This window comes from Chamaea fasciata, unplaced genomic scaffold (genome assembly GCF_029207755.1).
Source record: "Chamaea fasciata isolate MVZ Bird 193981 ecotype frontalis unplaced genomic scaffold, bChaFas1.0.hap1 SCAF_6, whole genome shotgun sequence".
NCBI lineage: Eukaryota > Metazoa > Chordata > Aves > Passeriformes > Sylviidae > Chamaea > Chamaea fasciata.
In genome coordinates, this window is record NW_027094091.1 from 40,492,229 (window position 1) to 40,513,458 (window position 21,230).

Sequence of the window (21,230 nt, forward strand, 5' to 3'; positions counted from 1 at the left end):
TCTCTCAAAAGCACATGAGCAAAATGAATGCAGAACTCAATTTAGTCACACAATGACCACAGACGAGAAACTTCCACCTATTGTACAACATCTGATTATTACAAGACAAGTTGTTTTAGTGTCTTAAAGCAATAAAACAAAACTGGAAAACTCCTGAAGCTCTTAAATGTAACTCTGGACTCAGAAAACACTTCACAAATACTAATAAAGGCTACAAGATTTCCCAAAGATGATCACTATTTACACCTGCTGGTGGTTTTTTTGTTTGTTTGGGTTTTGGTTTTTTTTGACAACTGAAGTTATTGGTGGATGGAAAGCTATTTTTAACTATTTTTAACTTCCTATCAAAAAATCCAGACCATTGCAACAAAGAAGCTCAGCACTGAATGCCACAATCCACAAAGTAATAAGAAAGCTTAATTTAGGATACCTTTAAAAACATCTTTTGAGGAAAAAAAATGGATGTTTTCAAACAACTTTCTGAAATTGCTAAGATCATGCAAAAGATGACAAAGAAAGACAAATGTAGCCTTTCTGCACGGCAAAACAAAACAAAAACCAAACCCAACAAATGCAATCCACTCCTCCAAAAATCCACAAACAAATAAACAAAAACCAAACCAAAAAACCAAACCAGAAAACCAAGAAAACCTCGAGGGCCCGTTGTGTTTATACATCACAGATCGCTTTTTTAGGTTTAACAGCAGCACGTACGATATCAAGCATTCAAGGTCCTCTTGCTAAGACATTAAACTTCATGACCCAACTACTCTGAGTGCTTTTGTACCTCCTCCTGTATGAGAAAAACCAAACACATCTGCACAGGAACCCTTGGTTATTTGAGCAATAGCCTTGCATCTAAGACTAAAGGGGAAACCCCCATGAGCTCTTCTGGGCAAAGGGAATTCCTTATGAACCTCAGCCACTGAAAACCCAAACACAAGATGAGTATCCAACCGAATTTGTACTACAGTCAATCATGAGGCTTAGATCTTCTCAGGGCATGTAATCAAGGACGAAATACACCTCAAAATTGCCATTCCTGGGTATATGTTGTACTTTGCTTCTTGGGCAATAAGAGAAATTAGTTTCACTTAAATAAATCTAAAAAGCTTGCATGCAAGAAAAATGTTGGTTGCAGCCCAAAGAACAAAACTATGTCCCTCCATAGTCTGAATACCAACTGCGATAGCAAATTTCTCATGTCATCTTTCCAACAGTGGAGAAAATTTTGAAGCCTCAAAGGAATCTCATAGCAGTGACAGCCTAATATTCTATTTGTCACATCACCAACACAAGAGTTAAGAGACTAAGAAAGATGTTTTCAAGCCTGAGCTGAAGGAGTATTTAATATTTGACACCTAAGGAAAATCTGACCAATTTTAAGCAGTGGCTATTAAGGTTAATACTGCACCAATAAAAAAACTAGTTGCTTCAACTGCTGAGGATCTTGAAGTCCAAACACACTTTCAGATTTGAGCGATAACAGCTAATTAAACAAATACTGTGAAATAACCAGGGAAAATATCTAAATTCAAAGAAGCCCTGTCCAAGTTCTTGGTTAGCCTTTGGTTCCTTGACTGGCATGGGGAAGAAGGGGAGGATTAAGAAAAGAAGAACAGCATTCATTCTCCCTATGTGAGACTGGGCAGACTGAGGAAATGGTGGACCCTTCTGGTCACTTTAGATTGGCAGGAGAGGAAACTGGTTAATCCCAACTCCACTTTTCATTTTTCTTGTCTTTCATTTTTCAGAGGCACCATGAAGATGAACACAATGAGAAAGGTGTTGGACTACATGAGCAGCTAAAGAAGGTAATTTACTGCCTCTCTTCCTCCTCCTCCAATGAATGTTTGAGTTTCTTGAGAAAATAGATTAGAAGAGGTCAAGGGCGATCTCTACACAACCAAGCAACTCTCACTCCAGTGAACAACTGCTTCATCACACACACCCCATCCTTACTAAAGGAAAGAAAGTGGAAGACTTGGAGAGCCGCTTACAAGATGACTGGTTCTGTTTTAAGTGGCCTTCATGGTTTTCTTTCTGTACTGGTTTGGGAAAAGCTTCCAACTGACGATAACATAAAGAGAAAAAAAACAGAAAACCCGTAAAAGTAATCACTCTGATTTCTTAGGATTTTAACCTTTCCTTTTTTTAAAAAAATTACTTGAATTACTTTCTTCAGGAAACATTGTATCATTTTTGAAGACTAAATTCCCCTTGTAACTATTGCTACCACTCAAATCAACAATCCAAAATCTCCAAACATGCAAGAGAAAAATACCAGGGACAAAAAGAAAAAAAGAAAAAATAAAAAAAGCAAGAATAGAAGAAAATCCTGGCACAAACCAGAAATACATTCATTGTCTGGTACAGTATTCAGTTCCATGAAGCTAACAAAGAAAGAAGCCATACTCAGCTCAAGAACACCATCTCCACATTACTTTTCAACCACTGTCATCTAAGGGCTAAAAAAATAACCTAAAAAATGTAAAAAAGAATGTCTATTATCAAAACTACTCACTTTTTACTTTCTAATTTTTAAGCTGATACCAATACAAAACACCAAAAACACCCGCTCAACCTGTCTCATGAAATGATTTGCAAAAGCCACATAAATTTGAAATATTCCCTCATGTCATATAGACACATGGGATTCAGTGTCTCCACAGAGAGAAATCGTGTATGGGGTTTTGTTTTAAATTAGATTTCAGATGACTGAGCAAAAGTCTACAATATCAATAAGTTAAGATGAAATTCAATCCTATAATATGCAACTATAATATTTATTTGTTTATTAGAGTTACCATATGTACTACAATCAATTATAATTATTACATGGACAGAAATCATACGCAATCTAAGGCAGTAACATTATTTTTTCATACTACATTGACATGAGTGCAAATGTCCATGAAATACCTTAAAACTCCTTCAGTCCAAGATTTGCACAGTGCTCTCCATATTTGCCCTTTCATTATCTACCCCAAAATTTACAACACAGCAGCCCACACAAGTCACAGAAGTCAGTTTGAGCAGTTTTCCTCACTAAAGACAGAAATGTGTAGTAATCCAGACAACACACACCAGGAACAGCATCCTCCCTTACTGCCAATAATTGCCTCTTTATCAGAACGGAGCAACATCTGCCAAGACCACAGGCATACAAAACATGGACTCTGGAAGTTACAGGGTAGATTAAGAGGCCCTGAATTTACAGGAGTGATAAGGATCTGCACAGGGCTTTGTTGAAAATGCAGGGGTGGCAGTTCACAGGACATTTACCTGAGCTGTTCCAGCCATTCTGGCATTAGCCAGAGACTGGCACTTCAGCTGATACAGTCAAAAAGATTGGCTTCATCTTAAGGTAAAATCTCTTTATTTGGCATACAATGACTAAAGGGCAGGCTGCATGGACCCTCTGGTTTGAGACAGAAGACTGGTCTCCCTCAGAAAGAGTCTCTGAAGGGTGGACCTTTCTTCTAGGAGTTACCATATCAGAATCATGAGAAAACAAAGCTGACATCTTGAAAATTTCCAAGCAATACACACATCCTGGGAGGGTCTCAGAAAGGATGTTCCTGGTTTCCTGTACCGACAGTGGTATCTGGGCAGGCACCAGAGGGCATGTCAGTGTGGCAGGAAGCCACCAGTCTGAGGACAGGATAAGGCAAAGAAAGGCTGGCGAAGAGCTGTGCCAACACAACAATGCTTCCCAAAACAGGGAGGGGGAATCACCCACATTCACGAGCTTAGATCTCCTCACTCTCCAATCAACTGGTAATATATTTAGCAGGTATAGGAAGGATTTACGAGCATATAGGAACAGGTGTATGTGTCCATTTAAGAATCATTAACTAAGCCTAGGAATCAAGAGCAAGCAGCCATACATGAGAAGCAGCAGAAGTGAATGATTTGCTTTGCCAAGTCAGAAAAAGACAGAAGCAAGGAATTGTTCTTGGCAAATACAAGCCAACACATGATCTACTGACAATCAGCATCCTCTTCCTCTCAAGTCACCCTACAGAGTTTGTCACTTGAACTTATTCCCTAAAATAAAAATAACAGTATTTAAGGACCTTATTAATTGGCACCTGATTTGTTTTTGAAGCTTGGGTGGGGTAAACACAAAGGTTGACTTTATTTTGGTAAGTACTTCTTATCCTAAAAGAAGTTCTTTCATGTGCAACGTTTGACAAACAAATTTAGATACCGCATTAATATTTAAAAGGAAGTATTCTCAGTTCAATGCTGAAAGCATCTGAAGATTCAACTTCATGATTTATTAAAAAAATCATAAAAGGCCATGAACGTATTTTCACTGGAAGCAGATGCTCTTAAGGCTACAGAACTAAAACTTACAGGATGCAAAACATGACATATTACCTCAGATTTCAACAGTAATGATCTAAATAACAGTATGTAATTTTTAAAAGTATTTTTTTCTATCAACTGCAAGACAAGATGATGATCTTTCTAAAACACTGCTTTCTGCTTAGCCATAATGAACAAAAGTCCACCCCACTGAACAGGAAAATGCCATTATATACAAAAAATAAGAATCAAAGGAACAACAATCATGAGCTTTACCTAAGACTTATCAAATTGGAAGTAAAAAAAAAACCATCTTGATGTCTTGGTTATGGTTTACTTTTTTTGAATAAACACTTGGGAGAGAATTACTGGGCAAACAATTGAGAGAGAATGATGGATCCATTCTCTTGGTTTAAAAAAAAATTCTCTTTAATTCTTAACTTGGCCCTAGAGTACTAAAATTACGGCCATTTTATTTTGGTTTGGGTTTTTCTTTTTTGGCAGTGCTTGAACCTAGCCTAACACTGCTACATTACATTCCTTTATCACTGAAACTGAGGCCAGAAATTAATGATTTACCACAATTTGGGAAATCAAAGCAAGCAATATTTGGTACTATTCAGTTAAATTCAAGAATTTAAGAACCTTATCAGTTTCCACACCTGAATTTACCATTTCATTAATTAACATTCCTTTAAGTATACGTATTAAAACAAAGTTACATTCTACAATACCTGGTCATATTTCTGGTTGTAGCTATGGACATAGGTTATCATTCATACGCTGACATTTTGCAATTACACAGTTCTTGATACATCTGTACCAAGTCACCTTTAAATGTGGTATTAATTGCAGATTAATTGAAGACATTAGATAGCATTTTTAAGAACAGATTATGCATTATGTTTGTAAATTCAGTTTAAAATAGTACTTAAAAAGTTAATTTTCTCTGTAAAAATACTTCAGTAAACCATTAACTCTCTCCAAACACCAACCACTATGTTGATTCCAACACTGCAAATGAAATCAGGAGAAGTCATAGGCCAGGTTGGCAACTACATAGAGAAATATTTTTTGGAGGTTTCTTTAGGGTTTTTTATATTGTTTGGGGTTTTTTTTAATTGCACATAAATACAATTATCTTTTTCACAGTTATGAACGTTTAGCTGAAAGTCTTTGCAAAAAATTTACTTCAAACTTATCTCAAGAGTAACTGTATGACTGTAACGACATGCCACCTACAGCTGTGTCTCTAGACGTACTTGCTATTTTTCTGTTAGAGTGGAAATCTTTGTAATGGAAGGAATGAAAATCTACAGAAGACTAGAAGAGTAAAACTGATTTAACATCTTCTTCATTCTCACACTATAAACCTAAATCCTGTCTCGAAGTAATCCTGTCTTCAAAAGAAATTATGACAAATATACTTGACTAACATGCTATGCCTGCAGTGTTCAGCTAATTTGATAGTTTTGCAAAAATAAACCTGTGCATTATTATAATTACTGTCTAAATTGAACTGTGACTTTTTTATAGTCCTTGTTCACAAAAAGAAGCCTATAAGCTTATTCACCTGAAAGAGACTATATTCTAAAACCATGACCACAGCTGAACTTTGATCCATTTGTAGATATGCTTTTCCTGTTGTTTAAATGGCTACATTTGCAATTTCAGAAGCATCAAGTAAAAAACATTATTCCTCTTCTAGTTAACAGTACTTCATGTTGAAGTGGTCTCACTACTTTATGATTACTTTGATAGAAATATATTTTAATTGGATTTGATTCCTTGCTCTCAGAGTAACAAATTGGTACACTTCCCTATCAGGACAGCTCCTCCTCCGACATTGCAAGAACTATAAACATCAAGTAAAAAAGGCATAATTCCTCATTTTATTCCACTTTAGACTTTTTTCCAATTTATATTTAAACTCTGGATCAGTTTCAGAGTCTCTCTAAACTCAAGCTGTTCCAAATGACTAGCACAGAGCTTTACAAGAAGCCACCTCAGAAATATAAGTTTAAAAAGTGTCACCAGTTCAACCCCTCCACCTTTCTGAGGATGGCCAGGAGAGGAAGCATTTCTCAAGTGGTTGGCATCATGCTTCTACAAGGTGGGGAAACAGAAATATGCCCCTCAAACCAGGCCAGCACAGGCTGCTTACTCCATATTTGTTTTTTCCCCACCACTGAATAGCTTCTACATTATGAACCCAACACATCTAAAGCCTGAAATCATTACAATTTAAACAAAAAGTAGTTTTTTGAAGCCTGTTGTGTACTTCTTCAGATAAAAAACTGACAAGAAGCATTCAGCTATTAAATGCAGAACTGCTGGCAATTGCACCTCCCATCAGCATCCCTTCCAGTCTTACCTGGTAGATATCAGAAAGGCTGCTGCTTCCTGAATCACTAGTGATGCTACATCCTGAGTGACTAGATGAAACGTGGGTCACCTGTGGGTGGAGACTGTCAGTAAGGTGCAGCTTTGTGAAATCTGCAGGAAGCTATAGGTGGAGCAGAAAAAGCATCATTACAATTTGAGGGAGATACACAGCAAAATTAATTCAAATCATATATGTCACACTATACTCTCTGCCAGTACCAACTGTTTAAGAAAACCACTGGGGCTTGAGAATGCAGCATAAAAATTTTGAGTTATGTAACTTTTTTAACTCATGCAGAGGTCAGCAAAATACCACTAAATTGTTGCAAATACAAGAGATTTAAGAAAAACATGAATCTGAGGACAAACATTAGTGAAGCAATATGCCAAAACTCTTCAGTAGCTTGCTATGGGGCTTGGATAGAATTAAAACGCATATGAATATGGTGTATTTCCAAAATCAATGGTTTCCTGCAGGATGGGAATTAACAAGGGAGTAAAGATTTTTTTTTTTCTTTTAAAAATCAACAAGCACTGCCCTGGATTTGGTAAACTCTTGTTTCCCAAGCTGACAAAGTACATTAGTGACAAGGAAAATCCGAGTCACTGAGCTATCCATTATACTTTGAGCCAAATAATATGACAGCAAATAGGAAATGTGGGAAGACTGATACAATTACAAAGAGCTATAATCCTGAAATTAGTTTGCTCACATGCAGTGCTGAAGAATGAATTGAGACAGTATATTTGATCATTTAACAATCATTCACCAAGATTTGTGATGTATATTTCCACTATCGCTTTATGCCCACAACTCTCATGAAAATCTTTGAGGACTGTAAAAATTTCCAGACTGCAGAAAGTGAACTTTGACAAAGTAAAATATTTGCTGTCTGAAGAAATATTTAAATGCTATTTAGGGGCAAATTACTCTTCTCCCCAAGAACCCTGCATGCCACAGCTAGTCAACAAAAGTATGTTAATGCATCAATTTTGGGGTGCAATAAATTCTTCGATAATTGAAACCAAAAATTTTTGTTCATTAATTTTGTTTCAACTCAGACAAGGCAGATACTCTCATCTCAAAGGAGTTGTGTTTGTATGAAAAATGTCACATGCAGTGTGTCAATCCATGTCAATTTTGAATGCTACCTTGGTGCTCATTCTCCCTGGATGGAAATGGAAATAAGACCTCATTCAGCATGCAGAGAGAATAAGCCGATCAGTATAAAAGGTTAGGGAAAAAAGTCAACTCCAAGTCACAGGAGAGTGTGCTTGAAAAAATTATTAGCTCTACACAGCTAAAGATACTGACTGATTTTACTGTTGTTTGCCTTGTTTAGTTCTGTTTGTGGAACATGCCCTGAAAGAACCTTGGCTTTAGGATTTGCAGTGAAATTACAGACAACTGCAAATCTTAGTGTTATTTTGACTGACTGGCATTTCCTATTCTAATACATCTGAAAAGGATTTCTTCGTAATGACAGAATGACTGCATCAGTGATAGCAAAAATGGCTGCATTTTAAATAATTCTTTCCTAGTATTTTACAAGAAAGAAGGGCTAAAACCAGCAACCAAATACTAATAATCCTAAAAAGCTACAGTAAGCCCAGAGCTAGATTTGATCTTCATCAACAAAGAAAAGGCAATTAAGGAAAGCAATATTCTAATACACACAGCCACGAATGCTGCCTCCAGAAAAATCCAGTTATGCTCGCTACTGTTAATGAAGTATCAGAAGGAGAAAATACAGCATTAAGGAGTGCATAATAGTGTCTGTTGTCTTTGTTACTTTACTTTTCAATCTGTAAGTTTGAAGTATCACACAATGGACCCATATATACTGATATTCAGGCCACTACACAAATTTTTTTTAATAATTTTTGAGCCATTCTGCAAGTAAGTACACATTCCATAGGTAGAATGCAAGGGAAATGAACTGCCACAGCTTTTGTAATGTATTGCTGACTACTTCTCAAAGTAGAGACTCTCATAATTGAAGCAGCCCGTATTTATTTCAAAGTAGAAATCCTACATATTATTTTAAGATACAAGCACAAATCATCTAAGATTTACACATTTAATGACAACTTACACAGATATATTTTCAGAGTTTTACCTTTCATAAAGCACTAACTATTGCAATCCCAAATAAATATTAACTCCATAGGGAACTGTATATGAACACAGTGTGGTACCCAGCCAAACATGTTCAATTTTGTGGTGCCCTGCAAATATCTCCATGTCATTAACAACAGCATTCATTTTTTATCAATGCATAAAAAAATTTAAAGAAACTTTCATCAAAGCAAATACAGATAGTATGTTAAAAAGTGAAAGCAAGCTATATTTAATATAATGATTGCACTCAGTGTTTAAATGAACAGCAAGGATTTATGTTTCACTACTGCACAGGCAAAAGGAAGAGGCTGGGGATTCCATAATAATGAGGGAATACACTGCAAATAAAAGCAAGCCTTCTAAATCTTTTTGGCTATAGACAATCAGCTGAATGCTTGGTGATTACTGGTTTCAGAGTAACTCCTCAAGTCGAAGCCATGCTGCATGAGCTGGACTTGCCAAGTGGTGACAGAAGATCAGAAGCAGGCATTTTTCTTTAGGCAACCTAACTAGTCACTTTGATCCTAATCAAATAGGACTATTTACAAGCAGAAAGCACATGCTCACATCCTTGCAGAACACTACATCTCTGTGCTACATGCCCAAAAGCGGCATCTACTTCAACTGCCCTACCCCCCAAAGTTAAGGTGAGAGACTGCACGAAGGAAAAAATAAAATATAAAAATTCAATAAGCTGAAACATTTAAACTGTAAACTCAATGAAAAATGCGTGTGAGAAATACCTGCATATTTATTTTAGCCACGTACTGCTGTTTAAAATATTTAATATTTGCATTGTAGACAATGGAGAAAAGTAAAGTACTGACAACAATGAAAACCCACATCTGGGTCTTATAAGTCTTATATGCAAGTGTGGTGGGCTTGACACCAGATGCCCACTAAAGCCACTCTGACACTTTCCTCAGCTGGACAGGGGAGAGCAAATACAATGGAAGGCTTATGGGTAAGGACAAAGAGAGATCACTTACAAGTTACTGTCATGGGCAAAAGAGACACAATTTGGGGACAAATTAATTGTATTTTTTATCAATAGGATAATGAGAAATAAACCCAAACCCCAATGCTTTCCTCCCACCCTTCCTTTCTTCCTAGGCTCAACCTCACTCACAAATTCTCTACCTCCTCCCTTGCAGTGGGTGTGGAGGGGCAGGGAATGGGGCTGTGGTCAGTTCACCTCACATTGCCTCCACTGCTCCTCTCTCCTCAGGTGGAGGACTCTCACACCCTTCTCATTCCAAAGGAGATAGTTCTCCATCACCATCTTCAAAGTCAGCCCTTCCCAAATTGCTCTGGTGTGGGTCCCCTCTGGGGTCACAAACCCTGCCACTAAACTTATTCCAGTCTAAGCTCCTCTCTCCACAGGGTCACAAATCCTGCCAGGTGCCTGCTCCAGCATGGGCTTTCCACAGGCACCCACCTGCTCTGGTGTGGGCGTCCTCCAAAGGCTACAGGTGGATCAACACAGGCTGCAGAGGTACAGGTGGCTCACAGGCTGGGGAAATCTCTGCTGGGACACCCAGGGCACCTCCTGGCCCTCCTGCTCTGACCTGGGTGACTGCAGAGCTGTACCTGTCACATTCTAACTCCTCTCTCAGTGGCTGTAATTGCACAGTTCCTCCCCCCCTGCTTCTTAACTGTGTTATCCCAGAGGTGTTACCATCCATCACTGATGAGTTCAGCCTTGGCCAGTGGCAGGTCCACCTTGGCACCAGCTGGCCTTGGCTCCATCAGACACAGGGGGAGCTTCTGGTAGCTTCTCACAGAAGCCAACCCTGTGGCCCCACACTACCAAACTCCTGCCACACAAACCCAACACCAGACAAACCTTTATTCCTGGAGCACAACGTTTGGTAAATATTTTTTCAGTTAAGCAGAACAAGGACAAAATGCAACATTCAGCAACCAGCAAAAATCTGTCTACCCCAAACCAGGATATTTACATCCAAATTTGTACTTGCAGTGGGACATGTTTAGAGAATCACATCATGAAACCATGCTATTATAAGTCAGTGAAAAAATTTACTAGGAACCATCTCCAGGCAGTCAACTTCATGACAGTAGCTATGTTTGCTGTGCTACTGAGTATCACTTTATTATTAAATTATTAAGCACTCTGTGCTTGTATTGAGCTATTATTCCATTCTGCAGTTTAGTACTGACTTCAGTATTTAGTATAACAGTAAAAATGAAAGTTTTGAAGCACATACTGGCTAGATCTAGCACATGCTTTATCACCAGAAGCAGTATGAGAAAGCCTAAGGACCTACCACATGGCTCAGAAACATCACCTATCAGACTGACACCACCACAAATGGCGTCAGAACTGAACTCACTTTTATCTTGTTTTCCATTTCCATTAAATGACAGCTAGTTTCAAGAAGTCATTCAAAGCAATAGGGATCAAAAGCAACTTGTATATTTTACATAACAAGCACCACACTTAAGTATGGCTTTGCTGAAACCAACACCTACAATATTTCTTAACTTTATTATTGACTACTTTCAGTCACACCATCAGAAGGAACCGGCACACAGAGTAACAACATAGCAGGGCAATTTAGAAAAATTAACGCATGATTTGTTCTTAAGTAAATATAGTTTCAAAACACAGTACATGTACACTAGTTTAAATAATTAATAATCATTAAAAGGGTCAGAAACTGTCCTGATAACCTAGTTTAAAGCACAGCCTTTGTAAGTGACAAACATTAAGGTAATATATGCAAAGATCTAATCACGTGTAACAGGGACAGAAGTTTCTAGTACAAACCACAACTCGATAAAACAGTTCCCATCTAAGCCTCAGTCTTAATTTGACAGGGGTGAAAACAGTATTTGATATTTATAATGTAGCTCTTAACACACAAGTATACCTACATACATACACACGTTTATACAGATTACACACGTGGCTAGAAACCAGAGTTAAAACAATACCTCTAGGAACTCCCAATTTTTTCCTTCTTGAAAACCCCAAACCAAAAGAAAACTTAAACAATTTTGTGAAACTGTCTTGAGGGCAAATACATTTATGCATTTAGAACTGTACAATACTGTAAATCCCATCACATCTTCCTATCTTAAAAGCATCATTTTATTACTTCCACCCTCAAAGTGAGTCACTGTGTTATGCATGCAAAACTAACAATTACTTTGCTCTGAATATGTTCGTCCTATTCTAAGAACATCATGATTTTCTCCTACCCTACAGCGTGCCTTTCATTACAACAAAAGGCATCTTCTACTCAAGGAATCACTGGACTTATCTAGAAATATTTGTGAATATATTAAAATAAATTAAGCAAATTTTGGAAATGTTTACTGGACAAGAAATGAAAATCCTTGGATACAGCACAAAAATGGATGAGAACAGCAAAAAATAAGTGAAATTACACCAAAAAATTTGCTTTCTTTAAACAGTATTTTTTTGAGGTTTTGTTGGCTTTTTTGATTGGGAGTTTTATTTTTTTAAATGCAGTTATATGTGAAAACAAGGATAAATGCAACAATGTGAAAGACAAACACAAGAATGTAATTTTAAATTACCAGATGAATTCTGGTTGAAAAACTTCAATATAACCACTCATTTTAAGGCAAACATATCAGCAAGCCTTTTATAAACAAGGTCGTCTACTGAAGGCTGCTCAGCACTTTATGAAAGATTTATAAAGCCTGCAAAGTGACTGAAGTACATCTGCAGAAGAGATGGGATTAAAGAGAGCAGAGGTGTAACATTCTGTTATGCAATTCCTAATAAATGATTTTATACGTAATTAAGCACCACTGAGACAGGCTAAGCAAGTAGACATAAAGCAACACAAACTATCACCTTCACAGCCTCAATTTCCACTTTCTGAAATTAAAGAAACACAAGGAAGCACTGATTCTTCAACCTCCAAACACATGCATCTGAGCACTTATTCTTTAGCAGCTCTTTACTAATAAAATAACAAAAGCTACTATACAATAAAAGCCACCATAATAAATAATTTTTTTAAAAAAGTTTTTTATTCCTTTTATAGATGACACACTTAGTCCCACAAATATAAGTAAGTAAACTACAACAAACTTATTTTGGGATTCTCATTTTTGTTCATGGAGAGAGAACAACAGCAGGCAAACAAAACCAATACTGTGTCTTACTCTTTCTCATTATTTTTTCCCCTCTCAAGACGAAAATCCTAAAACTTTTATTGCACTACAAAAGTGTAGATCACAAAGGCAGTGTTCTTCAGTATCCTATAAAGCCGTTAACATTTAATTCCAATATTTTATACATAAATTTTTATATTAAATGTTTGTACATCTGTTGTAATTTGCATTTTAAAGCTATGCCCAGATTTATGGTATTTACTAAGATATGGAAGAAATATTTGTAATAATGCTGGGGATTCATCAACATGCTATTTCAACATAATTCCTTCACTAACCAAGAGAGACATCAAGGAAAACATTTTTATGGTTGAATGATTTTAAACACAGCAGTCAATGTAAGTAATTACAGAATAATAAAGTAATTTCTATCGATTCTGTCTACAGACCTGATGCAGGTTGACATGTCCATGCAGAGTTAAATTTAAAGTGGAAGTGTAAACTACATGTAACTAAAATTAGGATGCAATTCCCAGGGAAGCAGCATTTCCTTGCACCTAGGGGTGGAAAAGATTGAGAAGCTTCTATATATTTTCTACGAAAGCTTCTGCAAGACTTAAATAAAAACCTCCTGACTTGAATCATGTCTTCTGTATAATCATTCACTTTACACAACAATACTTCATGTATTTTCAATCTCCAGAGTTTCCTCAAATAGACATCCTCCTGTGAAACTTCACAGAGACCTACTCTTAAGAATGTTCTTGAATCCAGCACAGGACACAACCTATGTTCTGAAAACATAGCCTGTAGATACCATTGCTGTTAAGCAGTTGTTTGTATACAAAGCCCACAGCAGAACACCTTTAACAAAAAACCAAACCAAACGAAAAACAAAAAGAAGGAAAGAAAAGTATTATACGGACCTTTCATAGCAAGCTCTTAATTCTTTTATCCACTGATATTTTTGCTATAGCTAGCCTCCCAAAAAACTATTCAGAGGTTCAAGCTAATGCAATGTGAGCTGCTGGTCTCAGGGAGAGAGTGAGAGTGAATGCACAGGAACTTCGTTTTGCTTCCATTACAAAACACACACTGACTGCCACTTTCTGCACATCTCACAGCCCTCAGCAGCTAATCCTATGAGCACTTCATGCCTCGAATCCTTTACTTGAAGGATTATTGACTTCTGCAGAGAGACAGGGGTGGTAAAATTTAAATGGGTGCCTGGGGAATGAAGAAAAACCTCTTTTTGAAGGAAAAGTAGGAAATTCATCATTGAAACACATCCATTCTTATTTAATTTAACTATGTTCTCTGTTGTATGTCCAAATGTGTTAGCATTTGTTCCTCTTTTTGGAAGTATTTGAATCAAAGATTTAATGCAGCATTCCATACTCAAAAGTGTCTTCTTCAGAAAACCTGGCATAAACACTATTCCTTCAGGAAACACAAGTGTCAGTTTATTGGCAACAGCTCAAATTATGTGGGGGAAAAAAAGAAAAACGGTTTTATACAGGTGTTTACAGTGCCAGTGAACCCCAAACACAAAAGAAAAAACAGCAGGATGGATTTGAACTGAATCATGCTAAACAAAACTAAATAACGTTAAATAATTTTCTGAAGTTTTTCTCAGATTTCTGAAAATTCAAACTCAAACATGTACAACAGATTTTCAATTAACAGAATACATATGCAAGATCAAAATACTGTTATTCAGCATTTACTCAGACGCCTGTCTCAGAAAATATCTGGTAAAAGTGGAACTTCTTCATTGGTCAACAAAGGATAATTCAGTACTTTTAAAATATGGACTCTGCTTTTAAAGTTAGAGCAGTTCTACTCCAGACACCAAGCTAAAGAGACTGTTCCACAACTGTTTTGACTGTGCATATACATTTAAGTACTGACAACTCTCTGACATCCTTAACCACACGTAGAAACATGGTCTGATAATTTTTGTTCTAAACAGTGCAATGGAAGTTAAACCTTCCAGAAGGGAGGAAAGTAGGATTTTCAAGTTTCAGAATCTCTCTCTCTTTTTGTGCATGTGTGTGTGTGTTTGTTTGGTCTTTTGTTAAGTGTCTGGTATTTTATATTATTTTGATTGCTTTATTTCACAAAATCATCAGATTTAGGTCAAATCCTATTCTCAGTCATTTTGGATTACTGTGAGTAGCAGAATCTCTGTTCCAGTCTATTATGTCTGCATGTCCCTGTATCATAGGAGTCCCTATTCCATAGGGACACAGATTATCACCCTTGGGAGCACCCTGCTGTCCCACCAAGCACTTGTATTTAAGAATCCTGACAGAGCCTGCACAGCCCGCACCTTCCCACAAACTAACAGCTTACAATAACACTGGATAAAATTGGGAAGGGAATTCATCCTGTGGAAATCTGCATAATGAAAACCAACAAGCAGGGACAGGCACTCACTGATGACTGCTTTTTAGGTTGAAGGAATGACTGTTCTGAGGCATTTCAATTGACTTTGAAATATCTCGAGGGAAAGAGAGTAGAAAACTGAGCTCAATCACTGAACTTCTGTAAAGGCTCCCCGTTATTTAATATACGTGGACGAGAAAATAATAAAGCTTGGCTTGGCAGAAATCTCTCTCTTGGGAATAACTGATTTTCTTACTAAGAAAATGCATGCTCCCATTGATGTTTTTCCCACAGAAAGTATTTCTAAATACTTCCTTTGGTGGCTGTTTGGGTGTTTAATACACTGAGAACTACTGCTGGGCTGGAAACTAAACGGCCCACTTTCAGGGCTTTTGGAGGCTTCTAAGGTTAAATTTTGAACTCTTTGGCCTATTACAAGTAACTGTGGGAGAGGAAGGAACAGAGAACCTGGTCACAAACTTTGTTTCCACAGGAAACCGGACAAAAGATTCATGCCTAAGGATATAAAAGCAAAAAAAAGTTCTTGAACTTTATGTGGGCACATATGTTTACAGGAAATGTTAATTCAAATATCTTCAAGGAAGAAGTTTTCGATCCTGCAGAATATTTTAAATAAATAGTAGAATGCTTGTGTATACCTCAGATACAGACTCATTCTGGATTACTTACACAGCAATCTCACAAGTGGACATGGGGGATGCTAAAAAGCAATTACATCAGCAGGAGTAAAAATCATGGCACCTGAAGCCAGATTTTATTTTCGGCTTTAAAGCATCACCCAGAATTGAAAATCATAACAGAAAAGTAAAGATTTTAGCCCAGAGGTGAAAACATATATCCTGGGCACATCTTTAATAGTTAAAGCAAAGACCTATGAAATGCCTACAGTTCCAAGCGCTGAAGTTCCCCATCAGTAGGCTGTTCTTACACCACACCATACGTTGGTGGTGGGGTTTTTTTATACATGATCACAGAACACTTCACAATTACAGCGTTATAGCCACTCTAGCAAAGCTTAGTGAAGTTTTTCAAACATTCATTGAGCGACAGCACCGTTTTGAACCAAAGCCATTCAATCTGAACTACTGCACTTCAATACTGAATTGCATCACTGAATTTTACTGCACTGAGCTAACTTACAATAGTAAAAGAAAAGTTAATTGATTCTAGAATAAAGGAAAATAAATCAGGGCTACTCAGGAAATTGTTATTTTTTTAAAGATGAGATATGAAATATGGATATACAAAATATCTTAGAATTCCCAACTTTCCAGGTGGAGGAAAAAACCTGTTGGCATCACTGTGCAAAAAGACGCTATTGATACAAGAGGTGAGAAGTAGGAAGAGATGTGAAATCACGCACTTTAAAACAAAAACCAACAACCTGGTAAATTCCCTGTCAGAAATGACTGTGAAAAAGTTTCCATGCATCAGCTGATCAGAAGGTGACTGAATTGTTCAGGTGATGCAGCAGAAGGAGAACCCAATACGATCACAGCACGCACCCTCCAGAAATACAGTTCTGGGCTCTTCTCCACGACCCCAGCAGAGACCTTATTTGGAAATGCTGCACACATTCCCAGCTGTGTGTTTGAAATAAAGATGGCTTAAAGCCATACACATACACAGAGTCAGAAAAAACCTATCAGGATTATGAGAAGAAGAAAAACTAATACTTGACAAAGTGCAGGAAGAGCACAGCTTTTTTCAGGCCACACTGAGAGAATGATCACTATGCAGAAATAGAAAGGAGGAAAAAGAAATATTTCCAGTAAAAGGCAATGCAGGTGTAAAGCCTAATGAGCAGGAAGCTGAAAGAAGGCTGCTATCTAATGAACCACAGAGATTCCCCAAACCAGACTCCACAGGAGCTGTGGTAGAGAAGGCTTTCAAACTGAAGCAAGGCAAAGTTATGAGTGTGCTGCCCAAGTGTGTAATGGCAGTGACCCAGAAAATCCTTTCCAGATCCATGTCGCTCATCCAAGCAGAAAAATCCGAAGTGAGCCTGTTATTTTATATACCTATTGTTCAGAAGCAAACTAACCAATGGAAGGAGAAAAAAGACCAAACCCAACATGATTAACATAAAAACATTTTAGATTTTCTTACTGGTAGCTTCTTAGTAAATACCTAAGTTCTCTGTATACTTCCAAAGAAAATTTTTTAAAGATTTAAATATTTAGAGAGCTCCTGTGCATAGATGTAAAAACTGAGCCCTGTCTCTATAAAAGAACGTATTAATTGAAAGAAATTTGATGAAAATTTAAAGAGAGACATGACTATTCACAAGCAATTAAATGGAAATTTTCTCTGAAGTCTGACGGCTGCAGCCATGACAATGCCACCCTTGGAGTTTTAATAAAAGGATTATCCTTGCTTCAGAGTATCAAGGAATAGTTTAGGAGAAAAGTGGGTGGAAGTTTCCACTATTTTCCTTGTTTGACAATGAAAGTTGCACACTTCTGCTTCACTACAAACAAACAAACAAAAGAACCTGAAGAATTGCAATATTACAAATAACGTGCAGGTGGACATCAAAACCCTTGCTAAAGCTTGTTTTTCTAAATATTCTGATTGTAGCATTTTTTAATATAAAGCAAAAATGTATATTGCTATAATCACTAGTTTTAGCTTGCTAATTGCACAATATTGACCATTTTAAAAAAACAAAGTTACAAAAATTTTTTTAGAAGTTGGACAGCTACAAGCCAATTAATTTTGATTGAAATGGGGATGATTATTTTCAAAGGTGAATTTCAAAAGAAAGATTACTTAAAAAATCTTAAAAGTCTGTAGACAACACTTCTGAGACCAATGCAAAGAGTAAGAAGATTTCATATTTGCATTACAAATAGTATAGGTAGTCTTCCTATTTTTCTGGCTAATGAAGGAATAGTACCGTAGCAAGATAAAATACTTTTAATGACAAGCATCTCCCTTTATACATGACAAATGTTGTAGAATCTTCAAATAGCATGATTTTACCATAACTGTATTTTTTTAATGCTATACTAACATGACTATTATTCAAACCGCTTTATTACTTATTTTATGAGTTTTGCAAGTGCAAATGTATTCATGCCATGGCAATACCACAGCGGTGACTGTTGCTGTAACACCCCAAGCTTTGCTTGGCACTTTTTTTTTTTTTAATTTTACTGCAGACCATTCTACAAACACAAGCAAGCAACATTCATCTATTTTCTCCCACCTACCAGAAGTTAAACTTTGGAGTTGTGTGTGCATTTACATGGTCAAGGAGCGTGCATTTACATCAACTATTGCATTAGGCACCTTGCAACAACCAGACAATTTGAGAGCCAAACCAACTGCTCATTTGCAACAGCACTAGAATGGTAGTAGCTGTTTGCTGTAACACATGGAGCAAGAGATTTAGAAAGCTACTTTCATAATAGTGGTAGACATTTTAGTCATTACTACATGAAGCATGTTACCTCCAGATGCTTAACTGAATAAAACCCCAGCTGGAACACTGAACCTCCACTTTAAAAAAAAAACCTCTAAAAATAATCATGGTATTCTAACTCAGGAATTCCTAAGTTTAGTTTTCCCTGGGTATCATCATCACAGAAGGAATACTAATACACAATACTAATGGAAGTTGCAGGTGTAGGAGTGATATTTAACTGCCTAAACAACCTCTTCCTTCAACAGGAAATAAGTAGATAACTAGATTTTCTATATCCTACTGCTGACATGCACGCCACTGTTTGGGAAACTCCACTTTAGTAACCACTTATTTAGGAAAAGCAGCTGTATTCAAGGACCTTGGAAAATATCTGCTAAATGGAAATTTCTAAAACTCCTTTGCCCTGAAAGGCAAGAAGTCTCTAATCTTCTCACAAGACACAAAAAGCACCACCCCAAAAACAAAATTAAAAAACAAAACCACAAACAACAACAACAAAAAAAACCCCCACACACATACAAAAAATCCCCAACCAACTAACAAAAACCCCCCAAAAAACTCCAACAACAACATTATCAACTGTTGAGAACCTACTGATTTGCAAATGAGCAAGACTGAATTTCCAAATGACAGAAATTCCCAGGGTCAGACCACAGAAAATATGTGCAGAAGTCATCCACTAACACTTAAGGAGAGGTACACCTAGCATACCAACTTCCACAGTTATTAAAAGAAACTAACACTGTTCTTATTTTAGTTAGGTTTTCAGTCTGCTCCGACAGCTGAACAACTTCAGTTTTAAAATAAAATATGAGTCTTCTCTGCAGCTTAAAAAAAAAAAATTTAAAAAAATCCAGTGAACAACCATTTCCAGACACAGAGTTAATTATTTAAGTAGTACATTTTACTAAGGCCTCAAAATCCATAAATTCATGCATTTTCCTTTTCCTCCTGTTCCTTAAAAGTGAGGACAACAGAAAAAAGAATATTCTATATTATTTATGTGTATTAAAAAAAAATCCACTGTAGTCAGCTACTTATTCAAAGGTCAGAAAAACTTGCTGAAAATCCACTGATGATGCAGGTCAAGGCTGAAAAGGTGAGTGAGACACATCCAAGTATAACATCTGACCCTTTCCTGAGCAACGTAGAAAAGAGCTTCTGTCTGCCAAGAATTTGGAAAACACAGGTACCCTTTTCCCCCTAGCTTATCAGAAATACATTAAGATTTAGAGGTCAACACCTTGATTTCACCTTGATTGGTGAAACAGCACAGGGAAAGAGTGCTTGTTTTGAAGAGCCTTTATTTAGCTCCTTACACATAAGGAAAAAAACCAAACAACCCCCCACAAAAAAAAAAAAACCCAACCAAACAAAAGAAATCCAGAACCAACCAAACAAAAAACCCAAACAAACAAATAAACAAAAACAACAACAACAAAACCCAAATCGAACCAAGAAACAAACAAAAAAAATCCACTCCTCAATAAATGAAGAGCACAAAGAACTTACTTGGGCTAAAATGAGAGTAGGGCTGATGGCTCAGCAAAGCTAGAATATAGCTAACTAAGAAATAATTCCCAAAATTCAGTTTAAATTTCACAAGATCTAGAATCTTTACTTTTTTTTTATTTTTTTTTCAACCAAGATCAAATACATTCAGGTACAATGTCCTTCATCACCCTGTTTTCAAGCCATCAATCCCACACCAACACCAAATGTATGGCCTAATTCTACACCTATGTTCTCTTTTTCAGGCTTTCCCATGCTCTTTCAAACCACCCTGCATTAGACCTTCCTGACATTCATGCAACTCCTACAGAATTTGGCAGGCTGGCAGGCAACACAGCAGCAGCTAGGCATTTAGGAAACAATGCTATGGATAGAGGCCTAAGAGCACAGCCCAGCTCCCATTCTTCTGGCTCTGCAGGAAGAGCAGCAGCAGGGAACAGTACGAGCCTATTTTTAACAATAAAACAAGCCAACATGACTACACACACAAAGGGAGACCCACAAAATAGCGCAACGTCATTTTTTATGAAATCGTTCTTCAGAGGAGGAATAAAAGAAGAAAGCTTTAAAAACCAATTCTTCTTACTTGCAAGGTCACAGTTTGGAATCAAGCTATAAACTAATAAATCCTACCTAGTCCGTTTGTCCAAACGATCCAGCACACAGCACCTATGCCTGCAAGCAAGTGACAGGCTGCAGTCAGATAAAATGAGGCAATATTTATAGACTGGGTGAAAAAAATGCCAGGCTGAGGTATTTGACCATCGAGTTGTTGTCTGGGTTTGCAGCATGGCTCCTGGCTGACCCTATGCCTCTGAAGAACAGGTAACTACAGTTACCAAGAGGATGCATTACTGTCACCAAATGTTGGCATATGGTCACCAGCCAAGTCTGGGACAGTTGAAATAAATCAATCTACAGGTAGAAAGCTACAAGGGCTACACG

General features: G+C 37.1%; 1 protein-coding gene across 7 annotated transcripts in view; it reads right to left on the reverse strand.

The window, feature by feature from the left end:
• The window catches only part of RAPGEF2 (Rap guanine nucleotide exchange factor 2), a 184,536-nt gene that overhangs the window by 40,229 nt on the left and 123,077 nt on the right, over positions 1 to 21,230 (reverse strand). For 6 of the 7 annotated variants that reach the window (XM_066186050.1, XM_066186051.1, XM_066186049.1 and 3 more), the window contains one exon: positions 6,689 to 6,820. The exons of the other annotated variant lie outside the window; for it this stretch is intronic. In XM_066186050.1, coding sequence (XP_066042147.1) covers positions 6,689 to 6,820 — 132 coding nt within the window. The remainder of the gene's footprint in view (positions 1 to 6,688; positions 6,821 to 21,230) is intronic. 7 annotated transcript variants of the gene reach the window in all.